The 25,218-nt window shown below is 32.1% G+C and overlaps 1 protein-coding gene across 4 annotated transcripts in view; it reads left to right on the top strand.

Moving 5' to 3' along the window:
* LOC127703822 (protein spinster homolog 1-like) overlaps positions 1-25,218 on the top strand; it is a 39,597-nt gene that overhangs the window by 8,687 nt on the left and 5,692 nt on the right. Inside the window, exons 4-11 of one of the 4 annotated variants that reach the window (XM_052207897.1) lie at positions 98-164; positions 14,422-14,558; positions 17,250-17,378; positions 18,423-18,618; positions 19,598-19,663; positions 23,477-23,575; positions 24,254-24,434; positions 24,824-24,914. In XM_052207897.1, the coding sequence (XP_052063857.1) occupies positions 98-164; positions 14,422-14,558; positions 17,250-17,378; positions 18,423-18,618; positions 19,598-19,663; positions 23,477-23,575; positions 24,254-24,434; positions 24,824-24,914 (966 nt within the window). Of the gene's footprint in view, positions 1-97; positions 165-14,421; positions 14,559-17,249; positions 17,379-18,422; positions 18,619-19,597; positions 19,664-23,476; positions 23,576-24,253; positions 24,435-24,823; positions 24,933-25,218 lie in introns of all 4 variants that reach the window. The other 3 variants (XM_052207899.1, XM_052207900.1, XM_052207898.1) reach the window with 3 other exon arrangements.

Below are 25,218 nucleotides of genomic sequence, written 5' to 3'. Positions count from 1 at the left end.
AATAATTCATACCTGCAATCCTTTGAAGTGTTGTGCCCTTACTAAGTTTTCATTTATCATGTACATGCTATGTCATTGTTTATATTTTCTTTTTCAGTGGTATGGGTTACATTGTAGGATCTAACATTGCAGAGGCATTTGGTCACTGGCAGTGGGCATTAAGGGTAAGGCCTTTTTTAAATCCTGTTATAATTGTGCTATATTTTGAGATAGATATTTTATCTTTCTAAAGAATTACAAGTATATGTTTCTCCACCAATCACCAATGAAAGATTGATTGTTGGTTTATAACGCCACTTTCAGCACTGTTGGCTATATCGTGGCAGTCAGCTTTTATTGTTGGAGGAAGCCTGAGAGAATCACGACCTTCAGCAGGAAAACTGACAATCCTAGTCAATTAAGTCAAATGCACCTGTCACATGCTGGGTTTGAACTCCCAACCCTAGTAATGACAGGCTAATGATACAGTAGATGAACCTTTTTTTTCTTTTGATACTTAGACCACTTGGCCACCGAGGCCCCTCTCAATGGAAGACTAAAATATGGTTTGAATTTATGCACACAATTTTTCCTATCTTTCTGACAGTGATTTCAATCACTTTGGTTATGATTTCTTTGGTAGTGATTGTAATAAAATTGAGAATGGAAATGGGGAATGTGTCAAAGAGACAACAACCCGACCATAGAGCAGACAACAGCCGAAGGCCACCAATGGGTCTTCAATGCAGCGAGAAACTCTGTATACTAGTTCAGTGATAATGGACGTCATACTAAACTCCAAATTATACACAAGAAACTAAAATTAAAAATGATACAAGACTAACAAAGGCCAGAGGCTCCTATTTATATGTTGTCATTAACATATTTACAATGGGTTATAGGTAAAAGATAACAATATCCTATTGTAGTAGTTCAGATAAATAGTAAAACAAGACTGCCTTGTGTCCGTTTATGCTGTAACACATTTACATGTATATTTCGAAATAAGCACAAACTGCAAAATCTTGAAATTGTATTGTGTTACATGTATCATCAGCATTTGTGTGTATAAAGGATAACTACCATAGAAACACCACCTTGTGTCACATCATATACTGTAGATCTCAAATTTAAAAATTGTGTTCATATTTCAAAAAAAACCAAACTGTTAAATCTTGAACTTTGTTGTAGTAAATTAACCATTTATAAGACTGGCCTTCTTCAATCTCTGTTATCTGTTCACGACAATATGGTCTACAGATAATTTTACTTTTCAAAAGGTATTTAGAAGTTAATAAGAAAGAAACTGGAGAAAACAAGTGGTCTTAACATCTTATAAATTGTCTGTTTACTACAATAACGAAAAGTAAGTTCCTTTGTGGAATTTCTACACCAGAATCTAGAACTAGAACTTGCAATAATCGTGATTCAAATCGTTGTTTTCCTCCATCAAAATATTTGGTTTTAGACGATGTTATAAAGTGTCCTTGGTACGTTTTTTGGGCATTAAATTTATGGCAGTATGTTGAGTAAAGGAAAAATATCTGAATTGTGCTGATTTTCATATCACAATTCGATAAATGGGATAAATGATACAATTGACATATTTCTGTAGGTTGGTTTCAATAAAATACAAAAAACAGAGATGCTTGATCAATTTCAAAGCATGCAAAATGGGCTGGTCAGTTTAAGGATGCAGGGACCCAGTTTGCCCAAAAAATGTGTAAATGATGCAAAAATTCAGGGTATAGTAAAAGAGTTTTTCTGTTAATGGAAATCATATGAAAGAATATATTGTATGGTAATATCATCCTTTGTGTTGATATCTTTTGTTCCACCAAAACAGCAAAATACACCCGTTGAGAATGAAAGAATTGTGTTAACAGATTCAAATGATGACAAAAAGTTATGTGCTATTAAAGTGGATAAATGTTTTCAATTTCATTACGATTTAAGGTACATAACAATATTTGAACCTGTGTGTTGAAGGTACACATATTTCATGTAAAACAACCTTCTGAAGATCATTGGACACAATGTATTCAATATGATGTTACTGAGGCCTCATTGTACAACTGTGATAGTCTTTGAAGAATATAAGATGAATTGCAGCACTTAAAGTTTCTTAATTGGTTTTTATGATGTTGCTGTTTAATCAATTGATACTGTGACATGTACGTTTAAGCCATGTCTCTTTATGTAGAACTCCAGGTACCTTATCCATACTTTTTCACAGTGTCCAGTAAAATAAATTTGATATATTGACATATTTTATAGACACCTGTCTTTTCTTGAAGACTGTATGATGACCTAGATGTCTGTTGGTAATTTGTATCACAAAATCACAACTTAAATACAAAATGAATTGCACATATGTTTATTCAACAATTTTAAAACTGTTAGATTTTGAAACCAGTGAATGTAGACCAAAAATCACCATACATATATTTCTCTGTTCCATAAGTTTTTATGTTAACTTCATCCTTTGCTGCCAGTTGTAGAACTATACTCTGTGTTGCTGTCATCTGCTCTGTAGTTACTCCTCTGGCTCCGGCATGATTGCCTGCAATAGTTTTTCCATTGTGCATAATATTAGTAATGAAGTGTTTGCTTGCTAGGGTAAGTGTTGTCCATGAAAAGAAATAGAGACCTTCATAGGAGGCAACAAAGTGTCCATTACTAGCATCATAACCACTGCCAGTATTAGTGATGACTGTATCGTAGACCACATCTCCATTGAAATTCTGTATTGCTTTAGAACATCTAACCAGAAATGCAACCATTTTATCTCTGTCTAAAAAATGAAATAGTCACATTGTAAGAATAGCCATGGAAATTATCATCGCTGAATAAATTTGTCATAAAAAATTATAGTCAGACCAGTCCTGTAAAATTTATTCTATGCCGGTAAGTGATGGTAAATCTGAACATTTTCTTAAGAATTTTCCTAATTTACTAATAACCTTTGACCTTGAATATATGTGATGGTGGAGCTCATCTACAGGTTTTTCTCACCATTTGTAATCGTTACTGTTCAAAACAAGGAATCAGATGTTCAGGTTTGTCATTGTTTAAGGTACGCGTATCAGGCACCATAATCAAAATGTCAGTCAAATATTTAACCCTTAAGGGGTAACAAACACCAAAGGGAGTTAACTCTTTAAAAATCAGCTAAGTAAAGAAACATTGAGCTTCTAAATGACCAAAATTAGTGTTTGTCAAACTGCTATATATCCAAGAAATTATTCCAGTAAATTGTGTGGTTCAAATTTCTTGAATTTTTATATTTTTGTCAACAGGTCAAAGTAAATATTTTGTCAAAATTTCATATATTAAATGTGCCAAATCTATTTTAGTCAAAGTGTTGGGTACCCCCTTAAAAAGCATTATTCAAACCAAAAGTTAGCCTTGTATATAATCTTTTGCATTTGACTTATGGGCTTCCTTAAGATGTTCTCAGTACAGGGTGAAAAGCTTTAGTTGTTTGTTTGTTTGCTTTACTCACTTTGTTTGAGATTTGGTCTTTGGATTAAGACAGTTTTTAAGATTCTCTTTTTCAGAATATCAGTTCAAGAGTTTATCTTATTAAAAGCCATAATCATATGTATTTCTTCATTTCAAATTTACAGAATGTAAAGTTTACTGTAATCTAAATGCTAAAAAAATATTGCTTCTTTTTAGAAGAATAAGCCATAAGGTGATAGTAAATTTTAAAAATGGAGAAATTACACAAAGACAGTTTCACAAAAACACACAATGAAATAACATAAAACAAAATCCTGAAAACCATGTTTCAAAAAGAAAAATGATATAGAACATTTATTTTGATTATATTGTTCCCCCCGACCAAAATTAAATATAAAATTTATTTAGTGTATTTTATTATCTCATTGACTGGCATAAGATATTTTGTTTGATGAATATGGTCTATTTTAATTTTGCTAATATGCTGTTGAAAAGGTCCATTTTTGTAAACTTCTTGGAAATCTCCATAATAACCTTATGATTCACCGTTGTCAGAGTCAAATTGATACAATGGAATTAATATTTACATTTTCTAAAAGCCTTTTGCCTTAATATTATCATATCATTCACATTTCAAGTAAGAGAAATACATACCTGCATAAGCCCTAAGGTATATTTTCTCTTTTAAGCTATTAAATCTTTAAACAATATTCAAAACAGATTGAGATTGAAATGGGAAGATTTGCAATTTAAAAAAAAAACGGATTTAATCTCACCATATATTCTTGTGCTGGTCTTAAATCAGGAATGTCAGTCCTTTAGTTATTTGGAGATTTTTGTGTTGATGGTATTTAAAGATCTTTATTTTGACTCCAGATGATTGAGAACATTTTGACTCAGGACGATTTTGAACATTTAGACTTAAGATGATTTAGTAAAAGTCATATTTATATATATATATATATATATATATAAACAAGTCTAAATTGAAAACAACGTTCAAACCTATGATTGCGTTGGATAAAAACCGCAATTTTTATACGTGTGCATGCAAAACAAATTTCTTGTTAGAGGGGTCTAAATACAGCACAAACAACATTTTCCAAAAGACCAAAAAGGTGAAAAAGTATATTTTAACAAAATGCATTTGACTAACAGGTCGAACAACAAATGTTCTTAAACCCTGCTGACTGCCATTGGCGATTGCCAAATAAACGGATCACCGATGTAATAAATGGATCTTAATTTTAAATTTAATACTAAACAGAAAACAATAAACTTGCGGAGAAGATGATATATATATATATACATGTTGTGTACAAGTTTTTAGTATTTGTAGTTGTACAAAGTCAGGAACATGGCAGTTTTTCACTTGTTTAGTTGATTGATAGCGATTTAGTCTGTCAGTTTTTATGGACTTCCCCTTTTTTATTTTGCCTTAGAGTTCAGTATTTAGCTTTGGCATATCTCGTTACCATGGAGAATTTTTGGCCCTGGACCTTCAGTCATGGTTCCTTGACTTTAGCTGTTTTGCATAGTTCACATGTTAAAGTATTGTCATTTTGATATCAACATTTCCATTTTACTATCACAATTACACACAGGCAAGACATATCACTGTGTCAACAGTTTATATTATTTGGTTGCTGTTTTCTTGGTGTACACCCCACATCCTCTTTTACTTGTACTTAGGAAAGAAGTACAAAATGTAGCTGGTAGACAGTGTCCAAATTCTAGTTTAAGAGAAAATAAATGGTAGAACACATACCTTTAAAATTACACTGTATCTCTATAGGCAAGTGTAGATATTTAATAACTTACTCAAATCTTTGGATCCACAGTCACATCTTCCCTCAGAACTCTCAAGATGTTCAGTCAGCTGTGTATAACATTTTGTAATATGATTTTTTGTCGAGCCTTCGACTTTTGTTGAAAAAGCGAGACATAGCGATCCTACATTCCCTTGGCGTCAACGTCGTCGTCCGCAGCGGCGTCCACAAATATTCACTCTGTGGTTAAAGTTTTTGAAATTTTAATAACTTTCTTAAAATATCCTGGATTTCTACCAAACTTGGACAGAGGCTTGTTTATGATCATAAGATAGTATCCAGAAGTAAATTTTGTAAAAAAAAATTCCAGTTTTTCCATATTTTACTTATAAATGGACTTAGTTTTTCTTCCAGTTAACATTACATTCACTCTGTGGTTAAAGTTTTTTAAAATTTTAATAACTTTCTTAAACTATCCAGGAACTTTACCAAACTTGGACAGAAGCTTGTTTATGATCAAAAGCTAGTATCTAGAAGGAAATTTTGTAAAAATTTATTTCCTGTTTTTCCGTATATTACTTATAAATGGACTTAGTTTTTCTTCCAGTTAACATTACATACAGTCTGCAGTTAAAGTTTTTAAAACATTTATTAGATTCATAAACCATCCTGGATTTTTACCAAACTTGGACAGAAGCTTCTTACAATCAAAAGATAGTATCTAGAGGAAAAGTTTTAATAATTTTTTCCCCATTTTTGTTGACATAGCGATCCTACATTCCGTCTTCGTCTGAATTAAGGGATAAATCATCAAACAATGTAAAAATTATCTTCTTTATCATTTGTTCATTCAATCAATTTATGTTTCAACTCTTTTATAAATCTATAGATTTGATTCCATACTGTATTCATTTTTACAAGCATAACTTTTTTCATACATTTCAAAAGTTTTATTTCATTAACTGTAAATCTATTATGTGCATTCCCCTATCACACTGGAAACATAGATAACAGCAAAAGTAGGCGAGACACTGGGTTCCGCGGAACCCTTACGAATTTTTTTAACCAACTGCTGAAATGAAACGATCATGACAGACAAGTCATTATAGTGCAGAGTGGTTTTTTGTCTCGCCTTGACGGAGTCAAAAAGCGAGACATAGGTATGCTGTTTTTGGCGTCTGCTGGCGGCGGCGACTGCGTCAACAATGTATTAGTTTGTGATTAGGTCTAGTTCATGGTGAACCACTAGTGGTAGGTCAATGATATTTGGTATGCAGTTGTATTAGCATTAGCACATCTCATTACCATGGAGATTATTTGGCCCTGCTCCCTCAGTCAAGGTCTATTGACTTTGAAACTTTTCATAGTTTACATGTATTAGTTTGTGATTAGGTCAATTTATGGGGAACCACTAGTGGTAGGTCAATGATATTTGGTATGCAGTTGTATAAGCATTGGCATATCTCATTTCCATGGAGATTATTTGGCTCCACCCCCTTAGTCATGGTCTATAGACTTTGAAAATTTTGCTAAGTTAACATGTATTAGTTTGTGATTAGGTCAGTTCAAGGGGAACCATTAGTGGTAGGCCAATGTTAATTGGTGTTCAGTTGTATAAGCATTAGCACATCTCATTTCCATGGAGAATATTTGGCCCCGCCCCCTCAGTCATGGTCTATTTACTTTGAAACTTTTGCTTAGTTTACATGTATTAGTTTGTGATTAGATCAGTTTAAGATGAACTGCTAATGTTAAGTCAATGATATTTGGTATGCAAATTTATTGGCATTTGCAAGTATCGTTTCCATGGAGATTATATAGCCCTACCCCTGATCATGGTTCATTGACTTTGAAACTTTTACAAAGTTTACAAATTAAAGTTTGTGTTTAGGTTTGTTTAAAGGGAACGACTTATAATAAGTCAATGGTATGCAGTTGTATAAGCATTGGCACATCTCATTCCATGGAGATTGTTTAGCCATGTACCTTCAGTCATGGTTCATTGACTTTGAATATTTGCATAACTTACATGTTAAAGTATTGCTATTTTAATTTCAACATTTGCATTATCAAAATTACAAAAAGGCGAGACATATCTCTGTGATAACAGTTTATTTTCAGCAATTGGTTAAAATTTATGACAAGCAGAACAGTTTGATTTGATAAAACAAAATGCAACTTGGTCAGAATTTTTAATGAACTGCAATAGGTGGAGAGCAACACTTACAATCAAGTCACAGTAAATTTCTATTTAATAGAAAATTATTTTAAGTAATGAACTTCCTAAAAGAGCAAACATTAAGAAAGAAGAAAATATACATTATTGACTGCTACCTATATTAGTATTAATTATTATACAATTTGTAAAATTAGAAATAATACTTCCCTACCTCATGGTTGCACTTTTATGTTATGTTAACGTTTTGATACAGGTTCTGAAACTGTTGTCAGATCTGAAATTTTCAGGTTATTTTATATGTTTGCTGTGTAACATGAAACACCAGTTGACATGGTTGAGACATGCAAGTTTTCCATTAGTGATATTCAATACTTCTGTAGAACTCCTTGTCCAATTCTTGGAAATGATAACATTTTCATTCTGTAAATTTGATTACATATTTTTTTGAAATTCTGATAGTTTTTATTGTCTTGCCTGCAATGAAAGACGCAGTATGGGAGACATGTATAAGTATTACTATCTGGCTGTGTCATCCGAAGGTAGAAGACCTGGATGCTTCATACCTTGTATGCAGATACCTAACATGATAAAGTTTCCGTCTGTCTATTGTCCTTGACCTCATTTTCATGGTTCAGCGACTGCTTGAAAAAAAATTGTAGTTTTTTGTCATGTAAATTTCTCACTTATTTTGAGTAATAGGATAACTATATTTGGTATTTATATGTTCCTTGCAACTCCAACATGTCCGTCAGACCTCAACCTCATTTTATGGATCAGTGATCAAGGTTAAAGTTACATGATTAGGATTGTTTCTCAGATACTATAAGCAGTAGGTCAACTTTGTTCGGTGTATGGAATGATTAATAGGTTAACATGTCTGTCTGGCATGTATCATCTGACCTTGACCTCATTTTCATTGTTCAGTGGTCAATCTTCAGTTTTTATATGATCGCAAAAAATTATTCTGTTGTCGGTGTCGTTGTCGTCGTCGTCTGAAGACACATTGGTTTTCGCACTATAACGTTAGTTTAAGTGAATGGATCTCTATGAAATTTTACCATAAGGTTAAATACCACAAAAGGAAGGTTGGGATTGATTTTGGGGGTTATGGTACCTACAGTTAAGGAATTAGGGGCCAAATTGGGGCCAAAAATAAGCATTTTCTAGTTTCCAGACAATAACTTGTGGAACGGTGTATGGATCTCTCTGAAATTATACCGCAAGTTTCCATACCACAAAGGGATGGTTAGGATTTGCTTTGGGAGGTTATGGCTCAAACCGTTTAGGAATTAGGGGAAAAAAAGGGGGAAAAACAAGGTTGTCCTGGTTAATGGACAAATACTCTAGTACAAAACATAATTTAAGCAGTTAAAGGGAGATAAATCAAATACATCATTTGAATTACCTCCCTTACACTGCTTTTAAATTATGTATAAAGTAATGGTTAATAAACAATTAAGACAATTTTAAAGCAGTGTAAGGGAGGTAATCCAAATACAACGTTTTGATTACTTCCCTTACACTGCTTTTAAATTATGTTTAAAGAAATGCATATTTATAAAGGAAGACCAGTAAAAATATCTGCAAATGCTGCATCTTTTTTTTTTACAAAAAAATCCATATGAAAGATTTGACACCATATTTTAAATTCTATTATAAAATAGATTAAGTTAGCACTATGGTAAATTTAAATGGGTAATTATGGTTGCCAACTCCATTGGAAATTTTACTTGAGATTATGACCATATCTTGAGGGAAAGAATTTTTTGGGGGAAAAAGGGGATGTGGGGGTAAAAAGAAATTGTGGTGTGTCAATCTTTTCTCATTTCAGATTTCAGAAATTAAAAAGAATTATTCTTCAAATATTATTTTTTTTTCAAATTTCAAATATTGAAAAATTTCAAGAAGTAATCTTTAATTGCACAGTATGGCGCATTTCATTTGTAAAATCTTTGACCACATTTATTTCTTTGTTATGCCGAAACCAACTGTGTATTTATATTTTTAATTTTGGTCCAGTATTCAAATTGGTCTACATTAAGGTCCAAAGGGTCCCAAAATTAAACTTAGTTTGATTTTAACAAAAAATGAATATATGGGGTTCTTTGATATGCTGAATCTAAACATGTATTTAGATTTTTGATTTTGGGCCCAGTTTTCAAGTTGGTCCAAATTGGGGTCCAAAATTTAACTTTTTTTTTTGTTTGATTTCAACAAAAATTGAATATATGGGGTTCTTTAATATGCTGAATCTAACCATGTATTTAGATTTTTTATTTGTGGGCCCCGCTATCAAATTGGTTCATATTGAGGTCAAAAGGGTCCAAAATTAAACTTTGTTTGATTTCATCAAAAATTGAATTATTGGGGTTCTTTGATATGCCAAATCTAACCGTGTATTTAGATTTTTAATTTTGGGTCCTGTTTTTTAAATTGGTCTACATTAAGGTCCAAAGGGTCCAAAATTAAACTCAGTTTGATTTTAACAAAAATGGAATTCTTGGGGTTCTTTGATATGCTGAATCTAAGCATGTGTTTAGATTTTTATACGACCGCAAAAAAATTTTGTGGTCGTATATTGGTATGACAGTGGCGTCGTCGTCGTCGTTGTCGTCGTCGTCCGGCGTCGTCGTCCGAATACATATTGGTTTTCGCACTCTAACTTTAGTTTAAGTGAATGGATCTTTTTGAAATTTGACCATAAGGTTAAATACCACAAAAGGAAGGTTGGGATTGATTTTGGGGGTTATGGTACCAACAGTTAAGGAATTAGGGGCCAAAAAGGGGCCAAAAATGAGCATTTTCTAGTTTCCAGACAATAACTGTGGAACGGTGTATGGATCTCTCTGAAATTATACTACAAGTTTCCATACCACAAAGGGATGGTTAGGATTTGCTTTGGGGGGTTATGGCTCAAACCGTTTAGGAATTAGGGGCAAAAAAGGGGGAAAAACAAGGTTGTCCTGGTTAATGGACAAATACTTTAGTACAAAACATAATTTAAAGCAGTGTAAGGGAGATAAATCAAATACATCATTGAAATTATCTCCCTTACACTGCTTTTAAATTATGTATAAAGTAATGGTTAATGAACAATAAAGATAATCTAAAACAGTGTAAGGGAGGTAATCCAAATACAACGTTTTGGTTACTTCCCTTACACTGCTTTTAAATTATGTTTAAAGAAATGCATATTTATAAAGGAAGACCAGTAAAATTATCTGCAAATGTTTTCATCTTTTTTTTTTACAAAAAAATCCATATGAAAGATTTGACACTATATTTTTATTAATTCTATTATAAAATAGATTAAGTTAGCACTATGGTAAATTTAAATGGGTAATTATGGTTGCCAACTCCATTGGAAATTTGAATTGAGATTATGACCATATCTTGAGGGAAAGAATTTTTTTGGGGGAAAAAGGGGGGGGGGGGATAAAAAGAAATTGTGGGGGGCCAATTTTTTCTCATTTCAGATTTCAGAAATTAAAAAGAATTATTCTTCAAATATTATTTTTTTTTCAAATTTCAAATATTGAAAAATTTCAAGAAGTAATCTTTAATTGCACAGTATGGCGCATTAGATTTGTAAAATCTTTGATCACATTTATTTATTTGTTATGCCGAATCTAACAGTGTATTTAGATTTTTAATTTTGGGTCCAGTTTTCAAATTGGTCTACATTAATGTCCAAAGGGTCCAAAATTAAACTTTGTTTGATTTTAGCAAAAATTGAATATATGAGGTTCTTTGATATGCTGAATCTAAACATGTATTTAGATTTTTGATTTTTGGCCCAGTTTTCAAGTTGGTCCAAATTGGGGTCCAAAATTAAACTTTGTTTGATTTCAACAAAAACTGAATATATGGGGTTCTTTGATATGCTGAATCTAACCATGTATTTAGATTTTTTATTTGTGGACCCCGTTATCTAATTGGTTCATATTGAGGTCAAAAGGGTCCAAAATTAAACTTTGTTTGATTTCATCTAAAATTGAATTATTGGGGTTCTTTGATATTCCAAATCTAACCGTGTATTTAGGTTTTTAATTTTAGGTCCTGTTTTTTAAATTGGTCTACATTGAGGTCCAAAGGGTCCAAATTAAACTTAGTTTGATTTTAACAAAAATTGAATTCTTGGGGTTCTTTGATTTGCTGAATCTAAACATGTGTTTAGATTTTTGATTATGGGCCCAGTTTTCAAGTTGGTCAAAGATAGGTTCCAGTATTTAAACTTTGTTTGATTTCAACAAAAATTGAATATATGGGGTTCTTTGATATGCTGAATCTAAACATGTATTTAGATTTTTGATTATGGGCCCAGTTTTCAAGTTGGTCCAAATTGGGGTCCAAAATTAAACTTTGTTTGATTTCAACAAAAATTGAATATATGAGGTTCTTTGATATGCTGAATCTAACCATATATTTAGATTTTTTATTTGTAGGCCCCGCTATCAAATTGGTTCATATTGAGGTCAAAAGGGTCCAAAATTAAACTTTGTTTGATTTCATCGAAAATTGAATTATTGGGGTTCTTTGATATGCCAAATCTAACCGTGTTTTTAGATTTTTAATTTGGGTCCCGTTTTTTAAATTGGTCTTCATTGAGGTCCAAAGGGTCCAAAATTAAACTTAGTTTGATTTTAACAAAAATTGAATTCTTGGGGTTCTTTGATATGCTGAATCTAAACATGTGTTTAGATTTTTGATTATGGGCCCAGTTTTCAAGTTGGTCCAAGTTGGGGTCCAAAATTATATTTTTTTTGATTTCAACAAAAATTGAATATATGGGGTTCTTTGATATGCTGAATCTAACCATGAACTTAGATTTTTTATTTGTGGGCCCCGCTATCAAATTGGTTCATATTGACGTCAAAAGGGTCCAAAATTAAACTTTGTTTGATTTCATCAAAAATTGAATTATTGGGGTTTTTTGATATTCCAAATCTAACCGTGTATTTAAATTTTTAATTTTAAGTCCCGTTTTTTAAATTGGTCTACATTAAGGTCCAAAGGGTCCAAAATTAAACTTAGTTTGATTTTAGCAAAAATTGAATTCTTGGGGTTCTTTGATATGCTGAATCTAAACATGTGTTTAGATTTTTGATTATGGGCCCAGTTTTCAAGTTTGTCCAAGTTGGGGTCCAATATTAAACTTTGTTTGATTTTAACAAAAATTGAATATATGGGGTTCTTTGATATGCTGAATCTAACCATGTATTTTGATTTTGGACATTGGACCATAATAGGTAAATTAAAAAAATTCAAGTTCTTAGACCACATTCTTTCTGTGTCAGAAACCTATGCTGTGTCAAATATTTAATAACAATCCAAATTCAGAGCTGTATCAAGCTTGAATGTTGTGTCCATACTTGCCCCAACTGTTCAGGGTTCGACCTCTGCGGTCGTATCAAGCTGCGCCCCAGCGAAGCATTTTATTGATTATGGGCCCAGTTTTCAAGTTGGTCCAAGTTGGGGTCCAAAATTAAACTTTGTTTGATTTCAACAAAAATTGAATATATGGGGTTCTTTGATATGCTAAATCTAACCATGTATTTTGATTTTTGGGCCCTGTTATCAAATTGGTCCACATTGAGGTCAAAAGGGTCCAAAATTAAACTTTGTTTGATTTCATCAAAAATTGAATTCTTTGGATTCTTTGATATGTTGAATCTAATAAAATTGAGAATGGAAATGGGGAATGTGTCAAAGAGACAACAACCCGACCATAGAACAGACAACAGCAGAAGGTCACCAACAGGTCTTCAATGCAGCGAGAAATTCCCGCACCCGGAGGCATCATTCAGCTGGCCCCTAAACAAATATATATACTAGTTCAGTGATAATGAACGCCATACTAAACTCCAAATTGTACACAAGAAACTAAAATTAAAAATAATACAAGACTAACAAAGGCTAGAGGCTCCTGACTTGGGACAGGCGCAAAAATGCGGCGGGGTTAAACATGTTTATGAGATCTCAACCCTCCCCCTATACCTCTAGCCAATGTAGAAAAGTAAACGCATAACAATACGCACATTAAAATTCAGTTCAAGAGAAGTCCGAGTCTGATGTCAGAAGATGTAACCAAAGAAAATAAACAAAATGACAATAATACATAAATAACAACAGACTACTAGCAGTTAACTGACATGCCAGCTCCAGACTTCAATTAAACTGATTGAAAGATTATGTCTTCATCATATGAATATCAGGCACAATCCTTCCCGTTAGGGGTTTAGTATCATACCATCATAACATATATGAGAAGAACATAACCCGTGTCATGCCAACAACTGGTTTTTAAATAAATGTGTTTAGTGCCGATGCAAAGACCCTATAAGTGAATCAATATTAACGCCAAAATATGCAATCTTTAATGACCTGACAACAGTATCGTAACTATATCCTTTCTTAATAAGTCTATTTATAGGTTTTGTTAGCTTCAAAGGTGAATACTGACATTTTTGTGCTTTATAAAGAATATTTCCATAAAAAAATGGATGTGAAATACCTGAACGTATAAGAAGTAAGAAGAAACCATGTATTTAGATTTTGGATATTGTGTCAGAAACCTATGCTGTGTCAAATATTTAATCACAATCCAAATTCAGAGCTGTATCAAGCTTGAATGTTGTGTCCATACTTGCCCCAACTGTTCAGGGTTCAGCTCTGCGATCGTATCAAGCTGCGCCAAGCGGGGCATTTTATTGTGTTTTGATCTGTTTTCACTTTTAGTTACCATAAGCAATACGTCAACTATATTTGGTTTATGGAAAAATTGTAAGGTATATGTGTCTGTCTGACAGGATTTATCTGACCTTGACCTCATTGTCAGAGATCTTTAAAAATATTAAGTTTATGTGATACTTGTAGTAAAACCTTCATATTTAAGACTTTCAACATAAAATCAATGGTGAGTAAAGCAGGCAAGGCATTATAGCATGTGCACTCTTGTTTAATCCCTGTTGTCGAAATATGATTTAAAATTTTTGCATTTACCAATATGTTTTATATTTCTGTTTTCAGTTTACACCTACATTAGGTATGGTATGTGTGATATTAATTGTGTTTGTCTTAAAAGAGCCTCAGAGAGGACATTCTGAGGGAGGGAGAAATCTACATAATACTACATTCTTAAGTGATCTCATGTATTTATTTAAAAAGTAAGTAAACAGTTTTAAAGAGTTTATTGGTGAATTTCAGTTAAGCATCTTGCCTTTACAACTGTGTGAAACATCTCTTTAAATTCAAAATAATTAATAGTGAATATTCTGTCTTTTAATTTCCCTTCATGTACTCAGCCATTACAAAGTATTGACATATTGAGGCACTTTGTTCCTTAAAAAGATATACAATAGTAAAAACAAAAGAAAGAACTATATAATAGATAAAAAATAAATTTTTGAAGTACATGTATATATAAACTCACATTGATGAATCAATTGATTCTTAAACATTTAAAAAGACCTATATTTAGCTCACCTGGCCCTTTGAGGGCCATATGAACTTATGCCATCACTTGGTGCCCGTCGTCGTCTGTCGTCGTCGTAAATTTTTTCAAGAATCTTCTCCTCTGAAACTACATGGCAAAATACCTTCAAACTTTAACTGAATGTTCCTTAGGGTATCTAGTTTATAAATTGTATCCGAAGTTTTGATCCATCAACAAACATGGCCGCCATGGCTAAAGATAGAACATAGGGATCAAATGCAGTTTTTGGCTTTCATCTCAAAAACTAAACCATTTAGAGCAAATCTGACAGGGTAAAAATGTTCAATAGGTCAAGATCTATCAGCCCTGAAATTTTCAGACGAACCGAACAACCCATTGTTGGCTTGCTGCCACTAAATTGGTAATTTTAAGGAAATTTTGCAGTTTATGGTTATTATCTTGAATATTATTGAAGATACAGATAAACTGTAAACAGCAAAAATGTTCAGCAAAGTAAGATCTACAAAAAAGTTAATATGACCAAAATTGTCAATTGACCCCTTAAGGAATTATTGCCCTTTAAAGACAATTTTACACAATTTGTTCATCATGTTTGCTAACATTTAAAAATCTTCTCCTCTGCAACTACTGGGCCTAATACTTCTAAACTTTAACTGAATGTTCCTTAGGGTAACTGGTTTATAAACTGTATCCGAAGTTTTGATCCATTAACAAACATGGCCGCCATGGCTAAAAATGGAACATAGGGGTCAAATGCAGTTTTTGGCTTTTATCTCAAAAACTATAGCAGTTAGAGCAAAAGTGACACGGAGTTAAAGTGTTGAATAAATCAAGATCTATCTGCTATGAAATTTTCAGACCAATTGGACAACCATTGTAGGGTTACTGTCCGAAATAGTTTATTTTTATGAAATTTTACTGTTTTTGGTTATTATCTTTAATATTATAATAGATAGAGAGAAAGTGTAAATGGCAAAAATGTTCAGCTAAGTAGGATCTACAAATAAGCCAAATGATCAAAATAGTCAATTGACTCCTTAAGGAGTTATTGCCCTTGAAATGTTTATTTTTTACAATTTTTCGAGCATGTCTATTACTTTTTCAAAAATCTTTTTCTCTGAAACTACTGGGCCAAATACTTCCAAACTTTAACTGAATGTTCCTTAGGGTGTCTAGTTTATAAATTGTATACAAAGTTTTGATCCATCTACAAACATGGCCGCCATGGCTAAAAATAGAACATAGGGGACAAAAGCAGTTTTGGGCTTATATCTCAAAAACTACAGCAGTAAGGGCAAAAGTGAAAGGGAGTTAAAGTGATAAATGGGTCATTATCTATCTGTTATGAAATTTTCAGACAAGTTCGACAACCCATTGTTGGGTTACTGTTGGAAATAGTTTATTTTTATTAAATTTTACTGTTTTTGGTTATTTTCTTTTAATATTATAAAAGATAGAGAGAAAGTGTAAATGGCAATAAATGTTCAGCTAAGTAAGATCTACAAATAATCAACATGATCAAAATAGTCAATTGACCCCTTAAGGAGTTATTGCCCTTAAAACAGTTTTTTTTTGACATTTTTTGTGAAAGTCTAATTACTTTTTCAAAAATCTTCTTCTCTGAAACTACTTGGCCAAATACTTAAAAACTTTAATTGAATGTTCCTTAAGATATCTAGTTTATAGATTGTATCCAGGGATTTGATCCATTCAAAAACATGGCAGCAGTTTCTAAAAATAGAACATAGGGGTCAAAAGAAGTTTTTGGCTTTCATCTCAAAAACTAAAGCAGTAAGAGCAAAACTGACATAGGTGAAAGTGTTAAACAAGTTTAGATCTACCTGTCAAGTAAACTTCAGACCAATAGGACAACTTATTGTTGGGTTGCTGTCCAGAAATAGTTAATTTTTAGGAAATTTTACAGTTTTGGGTTATGTATTATCTTTAATATTATTATAGAAAGAGAGAAAGTGTAAATGACAAAATTGTTTAGCAAAGTAAGATCTACAAATAAGTCAAATGCCTGAAACTGAAATTACAGGTGAGCGATATCAGGCTCTCATGAGCCTCTTGTTTAATTATGCCCCCGCTGCTATTCAATTTTACCCTTGTCCGTCTGTACGTACATACATAAGTCCAGAAATTGGTTTTTGTTCTCATTCAAATGTTATGAAACTTATTATATGCAATGCTTATTACCACCACAAATAGATCAATTTCAGATTTGGGTGACATTACTTTCACCATTCTCCATTTATGTCCCTTTAAAAATGGAAAATTGCTGAATTTGCTGTATATTTATAAGCGGGGGCATCTGTGTCCCATGGACACTTTCTTCTTTTATTTTATTTTATTTCAAAATTTTCATACAATATTATCATTAATAATTTTTACATTTCAGTAAAAGTTTTATGTTATCCACATTTGGATTTACTTGTGTAGCTTTTGTAACAGGAGCTCTGGCTCTGTGGGCCCCACTGTACATGCAGCGTTCTATCAGTGTTCAGGGCGGATATCAAAAAGAAAGCATGTAAGTATCAGTGTCAGTCAATTTTTGTGTACTGTGGGATACCAATTTTTATTGATTTTTATTGTACAGCTGAACCTTCAATTTAAATGTTCAAATAATTTCTAAAAATTTGAATGGTTTGTATGCAGAATTTTGAAAAACCATGAAATCAATTATCCATGAAAATGCAAGTTTTCCTCAATCCACGAAATTTGTGTCCACAAAGTTAAATGAATCCACAGTATTTTTATATAAGTCATATAAATTTAGACTATTCCTATTTATCTTTTTATTTTGATTCATACAATACCTTGCTCTGTTGCAAATATGAATATTGTCAACACACTTTAAGATATCATGAGTTTTCTCCCTTTCCTCACTTAATAAATATGTTAAGTTAAAAATGTCTGTAGATTCTGTGAAATGGTTTATTGATTCCTTTCTTTTGAGATCTTTCAATATAAGTCTACATAAGAGTTTTTTTTGCAAGTTTGAGCTATTTTTTTATCTTTACTAAATCTTTCTCCTTAAAATCAGTTAGCTAATAAGAAATGCACTTGACATTAATTATATCCTGGGTATTTGATAAAAAACTGTTATGGTGTTATTAAAATGCTATTGAAGAAGTTAGACAAAGTCAAGAATAATAGGGTAGTTTTCTTAATACATATTGTTAAACCTTTATCTTAAATGCTGTCAACATATAATTCAGATAAAATCAACTGAGCAAACAAGACAGTTAAGCATGCCTATAAGTAACGAAAAATTAATATTCGACGATTAATTGTCTTCAACACTGAGTATGCTCTAACATTTGGAAAACAAGATTAAAAAGGACCTCATGTGGACCATTGGTAAAGGGTACCTTTTTTTTTTTGACACAAGTAGCTTAAAACTCATGTTAGAAAAAGAATGACAAAAAACAGTACAAGAAAACATGAAGGTTAAATAGGGGGCAATAAAACAGTAACAATAAAAAGAGTCTGACAATGTACAACGACAGGATTTTTAGAATGTTTGTAAATTTTTAAGCTTTGTAATTTGAGATTTATGTTAATATTTCAGAGTGAGTTTGACCTTTGGAGGGATAACTATAGCTGCAGGTTTCATCGGTGTGTTTTTAGGCGCCGAATCTTCACGGCGATACAAACGACTGAATCCCAGAGCTGATCCATTGATATGTGCCTTTGGGTTGTTATCTTGTACTCCATTCCTATTCTTTGCATTAGTAGTATCAAAATATAATACAACAGCTACATGGGTAAGTAAAAAGACTGGAGCATAATAAATGTTCTTATTTCCAAGGTCATTTTTATTTGCAAAATTTAGAAAAACCAAAATATAAAATTAATGGAAAATGAATGTTATATTCCTGACTTGATATTAACTTTTATTTACAATTCAATTTGAATAATAGAAGGAGTGTGGTATATGTCAATTAGAAAATAACACAAAAGACACCTCAAGGTCAATATATGGTCCTTAACAACAGACTAACAAATATCTGTCATTAACTCTATTTAAAAAAAAAAAGACTAAAATCAAAGCGTTGTTACATGTTAAAATAAGGAGCTTACATCTAAAAAGGGGAAACATTTTTAATTGCATCTCCACAGCAGCAGAGACAAACAATCATTAAGCATGTATATTGCAATAAGCTATTAAAATGCATGAGACCAAAAAAATCTAAAAAAAATAATTGGAAATTGTCAGTATATCAAAGGCAGTGCTTTTATTTTATATTTTTGTTCTTCATTTGAGCAGATAGCAGTTGTTTAAAGGTCTTTGACTGTAAAGTAATAATATTGGACATTGTAGGAACATTTATGAGGGGCGGAAGGACCCTTTTCAAGACTGAGCCTTTATTTTTGCAGGAATTGGGGATTGGGCTTTTATTTTCGTGGTAATTTGGGATTTCTACCTATCAACTCTGGAATTAATGATATATTCTTAAGATCTGGGAAAGAATACTTTATTTTTTAGGGAGTTCGGGATGACACCCCCTTCTTCCGCCCCTCATTTATGTTTTTGTCCGTTGCTGGTATGGAAAAATACTGTCTGTCTGATGACATATTTTACTTCATATTATTCAATCAAGTGCACCCTTATGATATAAATATATTACACTCATAATATAAACTATAGTATGCTCTCTGTTGTGTTCAACCCTTTTTGTATAAAAAATAGGTGATTGTGAGGGAAATTTTGTCATTTACTTGCTCTTTTTTTCTGTATTTTAGATACTTATATTCCTGGGAGAAGTATGTTTATGTTTAAACTGGTCAATAGTAGCAGATATGTTATTGGTTAGTATTATAATGGAAAGCAGTTCATAGAATTTACGACCGTCACAGGAACGTGCCTGGAACATAGATTTACTTTTGCCTCTACATACTTCCATCCATCTTCATTTTTAGGTGTAATACCACCATTTATTTTCCCCTATTAGTCCTTGTTAAATTTGCACTTTTCAAAAAATTGTGCAGAATTTATCTTTGTTTTAAATAAAGAAATACTTGGCATGAGTAAAGTTTTATCGTGTCCAGTACTATAGAAAAAATTTCACATAACATTTCATTGCATATAAGAAAATAACCATCACTGGAAGTTAACCAATCAAATTTCCCCCCTTTTTTAACCTGTGTACAAGCTTTAGTAACCATGTAACCTCTAGTTTCCAAAATATTCTATAGAAACCCCAAATAAAAAAATAATGGTGCTTTGAAATACCCAAGATATATGTTTATGACACAGAAATACATTATTGCAATGAAATGTAGGATCAATTACCTACAACTGTCAAATTCAAGGGAATATTTTTTTTCGACCTTTTTTCGTATGCAACCGGATGTGACGTACTATGATTTGGTGGTATTACACCTAAAGAAGGCTTTTTTGTTAAATAAACTGAATGTGACTTTTTTCCTTTGTAATACTGGTTATTTCAAGCATTCCTGTCAAGTTTTGTCATAATCAGTTCAATAGTTTGAGAAAAATCTAGTATAATGTAAGACGACATCTACAGCGATTCAAGCAAAATTTCTTCGAAAAATCCAAACCAAGCCGCATCATGATAGAATATAGTGTGGACCAATAAATGATCAAATATTTATCTCATCTGCCTACAAACAGTTGAATATGATACACAAGATGACTTTAGGATGATAAATACTACTAATGGACCTCTTTGTCTTCCCTATAAGGTCTCTTTTGGTCCATTTATACCTCTCATTTCATCCAAATTTCTACTTTTTAGGCCAATAAATAAAAATTTTGGGGTAACTTTCACTCATTTATGATAGAAATGTTATAATAAATGATTAATTGAAGTATTCAAGCTGAATGAACTATCCGTATAAAAGTATTGTCTCCAAGGAGATTTCAATAAGTCCTTACGTAAAACTTAAATTTATGCCACATTCCAGAGAGGGACATAAAAAGCTTCTCTTTTGGTGAATAATTTGTTGTTACTGCTTTAAAAATGATTTCATTTACTTAAAACTATATATTTATTAAAGTATTTCTTTGGAAAATTTTTCTAGTATAGCAGAATATAAGAAATAAGGAGAAAAAGCTCCCCAAAACTCTAAGTATGGCTTGTTCTGTCAACTAATATTCATGGTAAAGTCCTATTTCAAGGAAATTTTCCCATAAAATGTGTTTTGGAGACTCAATCCACTCAGAATATTTCATTATTTGTAATATTTCACTTAAATAGCAAGAAATTTTAACACATGAGAGTACTTACAAGGTCAAAGCAGGGCTTCCAAAATTATTTTTAGCCAGCCGGACATTTTATATATTATCCCGATTTTAATCCCTTAAGACTAAATAAATAAAAGGCAATTATGGTAATCAGTTGCCGAGTTGGCCATCCCAATGATTGATATTTTAAAAAAACGATATTAAACTTTCTTTGATTCAAATTCGAAGTTCTGACGTAAACTGTTAAATTGGCAGTGCATCATCCGAAGTGTGAAACATCAGCGTACTTATATCTGCCTTAGACTCTTAATTTGTGCAAAATAACGTTGTCAAAAACTTTACTTTTGTTTTTAAATCTGAAACCGAATGTTATCTTGACAATGGTAAAACATGGACCAGAGACGGATACGTAAATTCCGTGTACGTTTGCAAAGCATGAATGAGTGTAAGTAGCTCATTCTACGTTAACCCGAATAATTCAGTCGTTATATTCCACTGCTCTACGATGGCTACATTAATGCCCGAAGGCCTTGTCAATAAAAAATCGTCAAATAATCATTCGGAATTAGCTCGGGATTTACCTATCTCGATAACATTGAGCTATTAGCTGATTGGCTCTCTCTCACAGAGAGCACCAATCAAAATCATGGATTCGTGACGCGTTTTTATTGTATAAAGAATTCAGGCCCTCGCGAGTGGGAGAGTCGATCACGGGGAGGGACTGAATTATTCGGGTTAATTCTACATTATTTCTTCAAGAAAATATTCGAAATAAACGTGAGATTAAGGTATCAATGACAATTTTAAAAATTTTTGAAGAAATTAGGATGCATAATTAAATTTCACACCTGCACACATGCAAATGCGCACACATGTACTAGTTCAAACAGAGACATGTCTCTGGTTCAAAAAACGTGGTTATGACGATTTTTCATTTTCACCTCTTTAATTTATTCATCAAATTTTATTTGTAAATGTATTTCTGATAATTTAAATCTTTTTGACTAAATTAATTAGATGCAAACCGGTGAAATGTAGTAAAATAACTTTGAATAGACCGATCAATGTCCGGTACAAAATAGTTTACCTGTCACCTGAACAGGTAAATTTCAGCTGTTTGACGACTAATTAGCCTTGATTAAAATGAGAAGGTATTAAAGAAGGGGTTGTTTTGATAGTACTTAATGATCATGTCACTTTTATGACCGGAAATGTGTGGCTGTTAAAGGCAAAAGGTTGGGTCAAAAAGATCGTGAATTATGTTAAAATGACCGTCTCTTAAGAAAGCCTTGAAATCTAAAAAGTAGATGACCGTTTCGTGCTTTTCCCAGCCGGACTTTTATCGGACATTATACAAATGTCCGGAATATATGACCGTTTTGGAAGCCTTGGGTCAAAGGTGCATGTACAGCTTCCCATATTAGGTGTAATACCACCATTGATTTTCCCCTATTAGTCTTTGTTAAATTTGCACTTTTCAAAAAATTGTGCAGAATTTATCTTTGTTTTAAATAAAGAAATACTTGGCATGAGTAAAGTTTTATCCTGTCCAGTACTATAGAAAAAAATTCACATTACATTTCATTGCATATAAGAAAATAACCATCACTGGAAGTTAACCAATCAAATTTCCCCCTTTTTTAACCTGTGTACAAGCTTTAGTAACCATGTAACCTCAAGTTTCCAAAATATTCTATAGAAACCCCAAATAAAAAAATAATGGTGCTTTGAAATACCAAAGACATATGTTTATGACACAGAAATGTTTTACTGCAATGAAATGTAGAATCAATTACCTACAACTGTCAAATTCAAGGGAATATTTTCTTCGACCTATTTTCGTATGCAACCGGATGTGACGTACTATGATTTGGTGGTATTACACCTTTTAGCTCACCTGGCATAAAAGGGAAATTATAAAAAAACAAAGACCCAATTAGATCTACAAATAAGTCACCATTGCAAAGTTGTAAAAATCTTAGGTTTGGGAATCCTAGATAATTTAGGTTAAGATTCAATTCTGAGATGGAATTTTTAGTCATCATGTTAAATCTTGAATGTTGAAAATCTTAAATGTGACTACTTTGCTTGGAGAAATATTGTAACTAATAGCAACAGGAGGATGAATAATTTCACTAAATAACTCCTTTTATGAGTAATTGCCGCTGAAAGATTAAATTTTTATTTGAAATCTTAATTATCAGACCATGCCACTTGGCAGGGGTCAGGATGGGGTGGAGATGAAGAAATCATATTAAATGATGTAGTTAAAGGAATTGTCTGCAAGCCAAATTGAAAAGATAACAGACAACAGTCTCAAAATGTACAAGGGATGGAAAGTTTGTAGATTGTCACTGTATATATAAAAGATAGAATATATTTACATTATTCTTCATGTCAATTTTGTGTTTCAGTATTGTGTCATACCTACAAGACGTTCAGCAGCCGAAGCAGTACAGATTTTAATGTCCCATGCTTTAGGTGATGCTGGTAGTCCTTACCTTATAGGCCTTGTGAGTATATGGTCCATTTGATTTTGAGAAAATGTTTAGAGGTTTTATTAAATAGTAATAAGCCTTGTTAAAGGAATCAATACCATATTTAGTTGTTAAACGGACCAGAACATTATTATAAATTTGCAGCAAATCTCCTTGGCAAACTTTAGCAAAAGCATATTACTGATACAGTGGGACATATTGTTAGGACTATTTCATAAATACATACATGGGACCCATGGAATCTTATTATGGGTGGGTGTCAAGTACAGTGAAAACATAAATAAAATAGGTGCACGTGGTAACTCCATTGAAAATGCCTTTGCCTGGTTACCATGTATGTTTAAATGGAATAGCTTTTATGAATACTATAGTTTTTTTTTGCATTGAAGTATATTAATAAATATTGTCAAGAGAAGAATGATATATTTCTTCAGCTTGCAAGTGGAATTATTTTTCTAAGAGAAATAATAATATTTACCTAAATTACATTAATAATTATATTACATGTCAAACGTAACCAAAATTTATCTTTCTATATTGACCCTTATTACTTGAAATGACCAGTTTAGTTGACAAAGAGCATCCATATCCAATAAACACTATCTTATTGCATTATTTATTATGATGACTTACTAATAAGAATAAGATAAGAATTTTCAAAAGTGTCAAAAGTATGTTTGAATGATATTTCAGATAAGTGATGCTTTAGCTAAGAAGTACAAAGACCCACCCAAGACACCAAGTGTACAGTTTGCTACCTTACAGAGTGCTCTGTATATGACGCCCTTTATATGTGTAGTAGGAGGAGGATTCTTCTTAGCTACAGCTTTATTTATAGAAAAGGACAGAAAAGAAGCAGAGAAAATTACTAAAGGTTAGCTTTATTAAATACATATTTTTGTAAGAACTTAAATTGATAAAAAATGGTATGGAATTTATTAAAAAAAAAAGTGCATGGTGTGCAGAGCAGTAAGATCTAAGGTTGGGGAATCATGGATAACTTAGCGTAAGATTAAAGTCTGAAATGGAATTTTTTAGTCGTCATGTTAAATTTTGCATGTTGAAAGTCTAAAATTTGACTACTTTGCGTGGAGAAATATTGTAACCAATAGCAACAGGAGGATGAATAATTTTACATAATTTTGCATTATAAAAAAGAAGTGCATTTTTGTATATTTTTACATTTTTTAAATTTTAATGATATGATCTTGCATTATCATAGGTACATTTTGTAAATTGATTTACATTTTTAAAACTTTAAAGGATATAGCGAGATCAACGTAGATTCAGGGGATGATGCAGATTTTGACGATGTTAACCAGCTATTAGATGATGACGATGATGGACTACTACCGTATGCGTAAAGTGTGTTGTATGTTCATTTCACTAACAACTAATCATTTTCTGTTTACTTTTTAGTGCTGCATGGGCTTGTCATAGCTTTTTTCATTTTAATTCAAGCTATCTAGCAATAATTGTTTTTGCGAAAAAATAAGAAATAGAAATCAACATAAAGTCCAACTGAATAGGGGCATGGATGTTACCTTTTAGGGGGGGGGGGGGGGGGGGGGGGTTGACATTGTGTATGTATGAAAAATTTTGGAATGATTTTGCAAGGAAAAATATATTGAGTGGGAATCAGAATTCCTTTTTACTTA

Source organism: Mytilus californianus, unplaced genomic scaffold (assembly GCF_021869535.1).
Source record: "Mytilus californianus isolate M0D057914Y unplaced genomic scaffold, xbMytCali1.0.p SCAF_51, whole genome shotgun sequence".
Taxonomy (NCBI): domain Eukaryota; kingdom Metazoa; phylum Mollusca; class Bivalvia; order Mytilida; family Mytilidae; genus Mytilus; species Mytilus californianus.
Note: the sequence above shows the minus strand (reverse complement) of the source record. Positions and strands in the feature narration are given on the sequence as shown.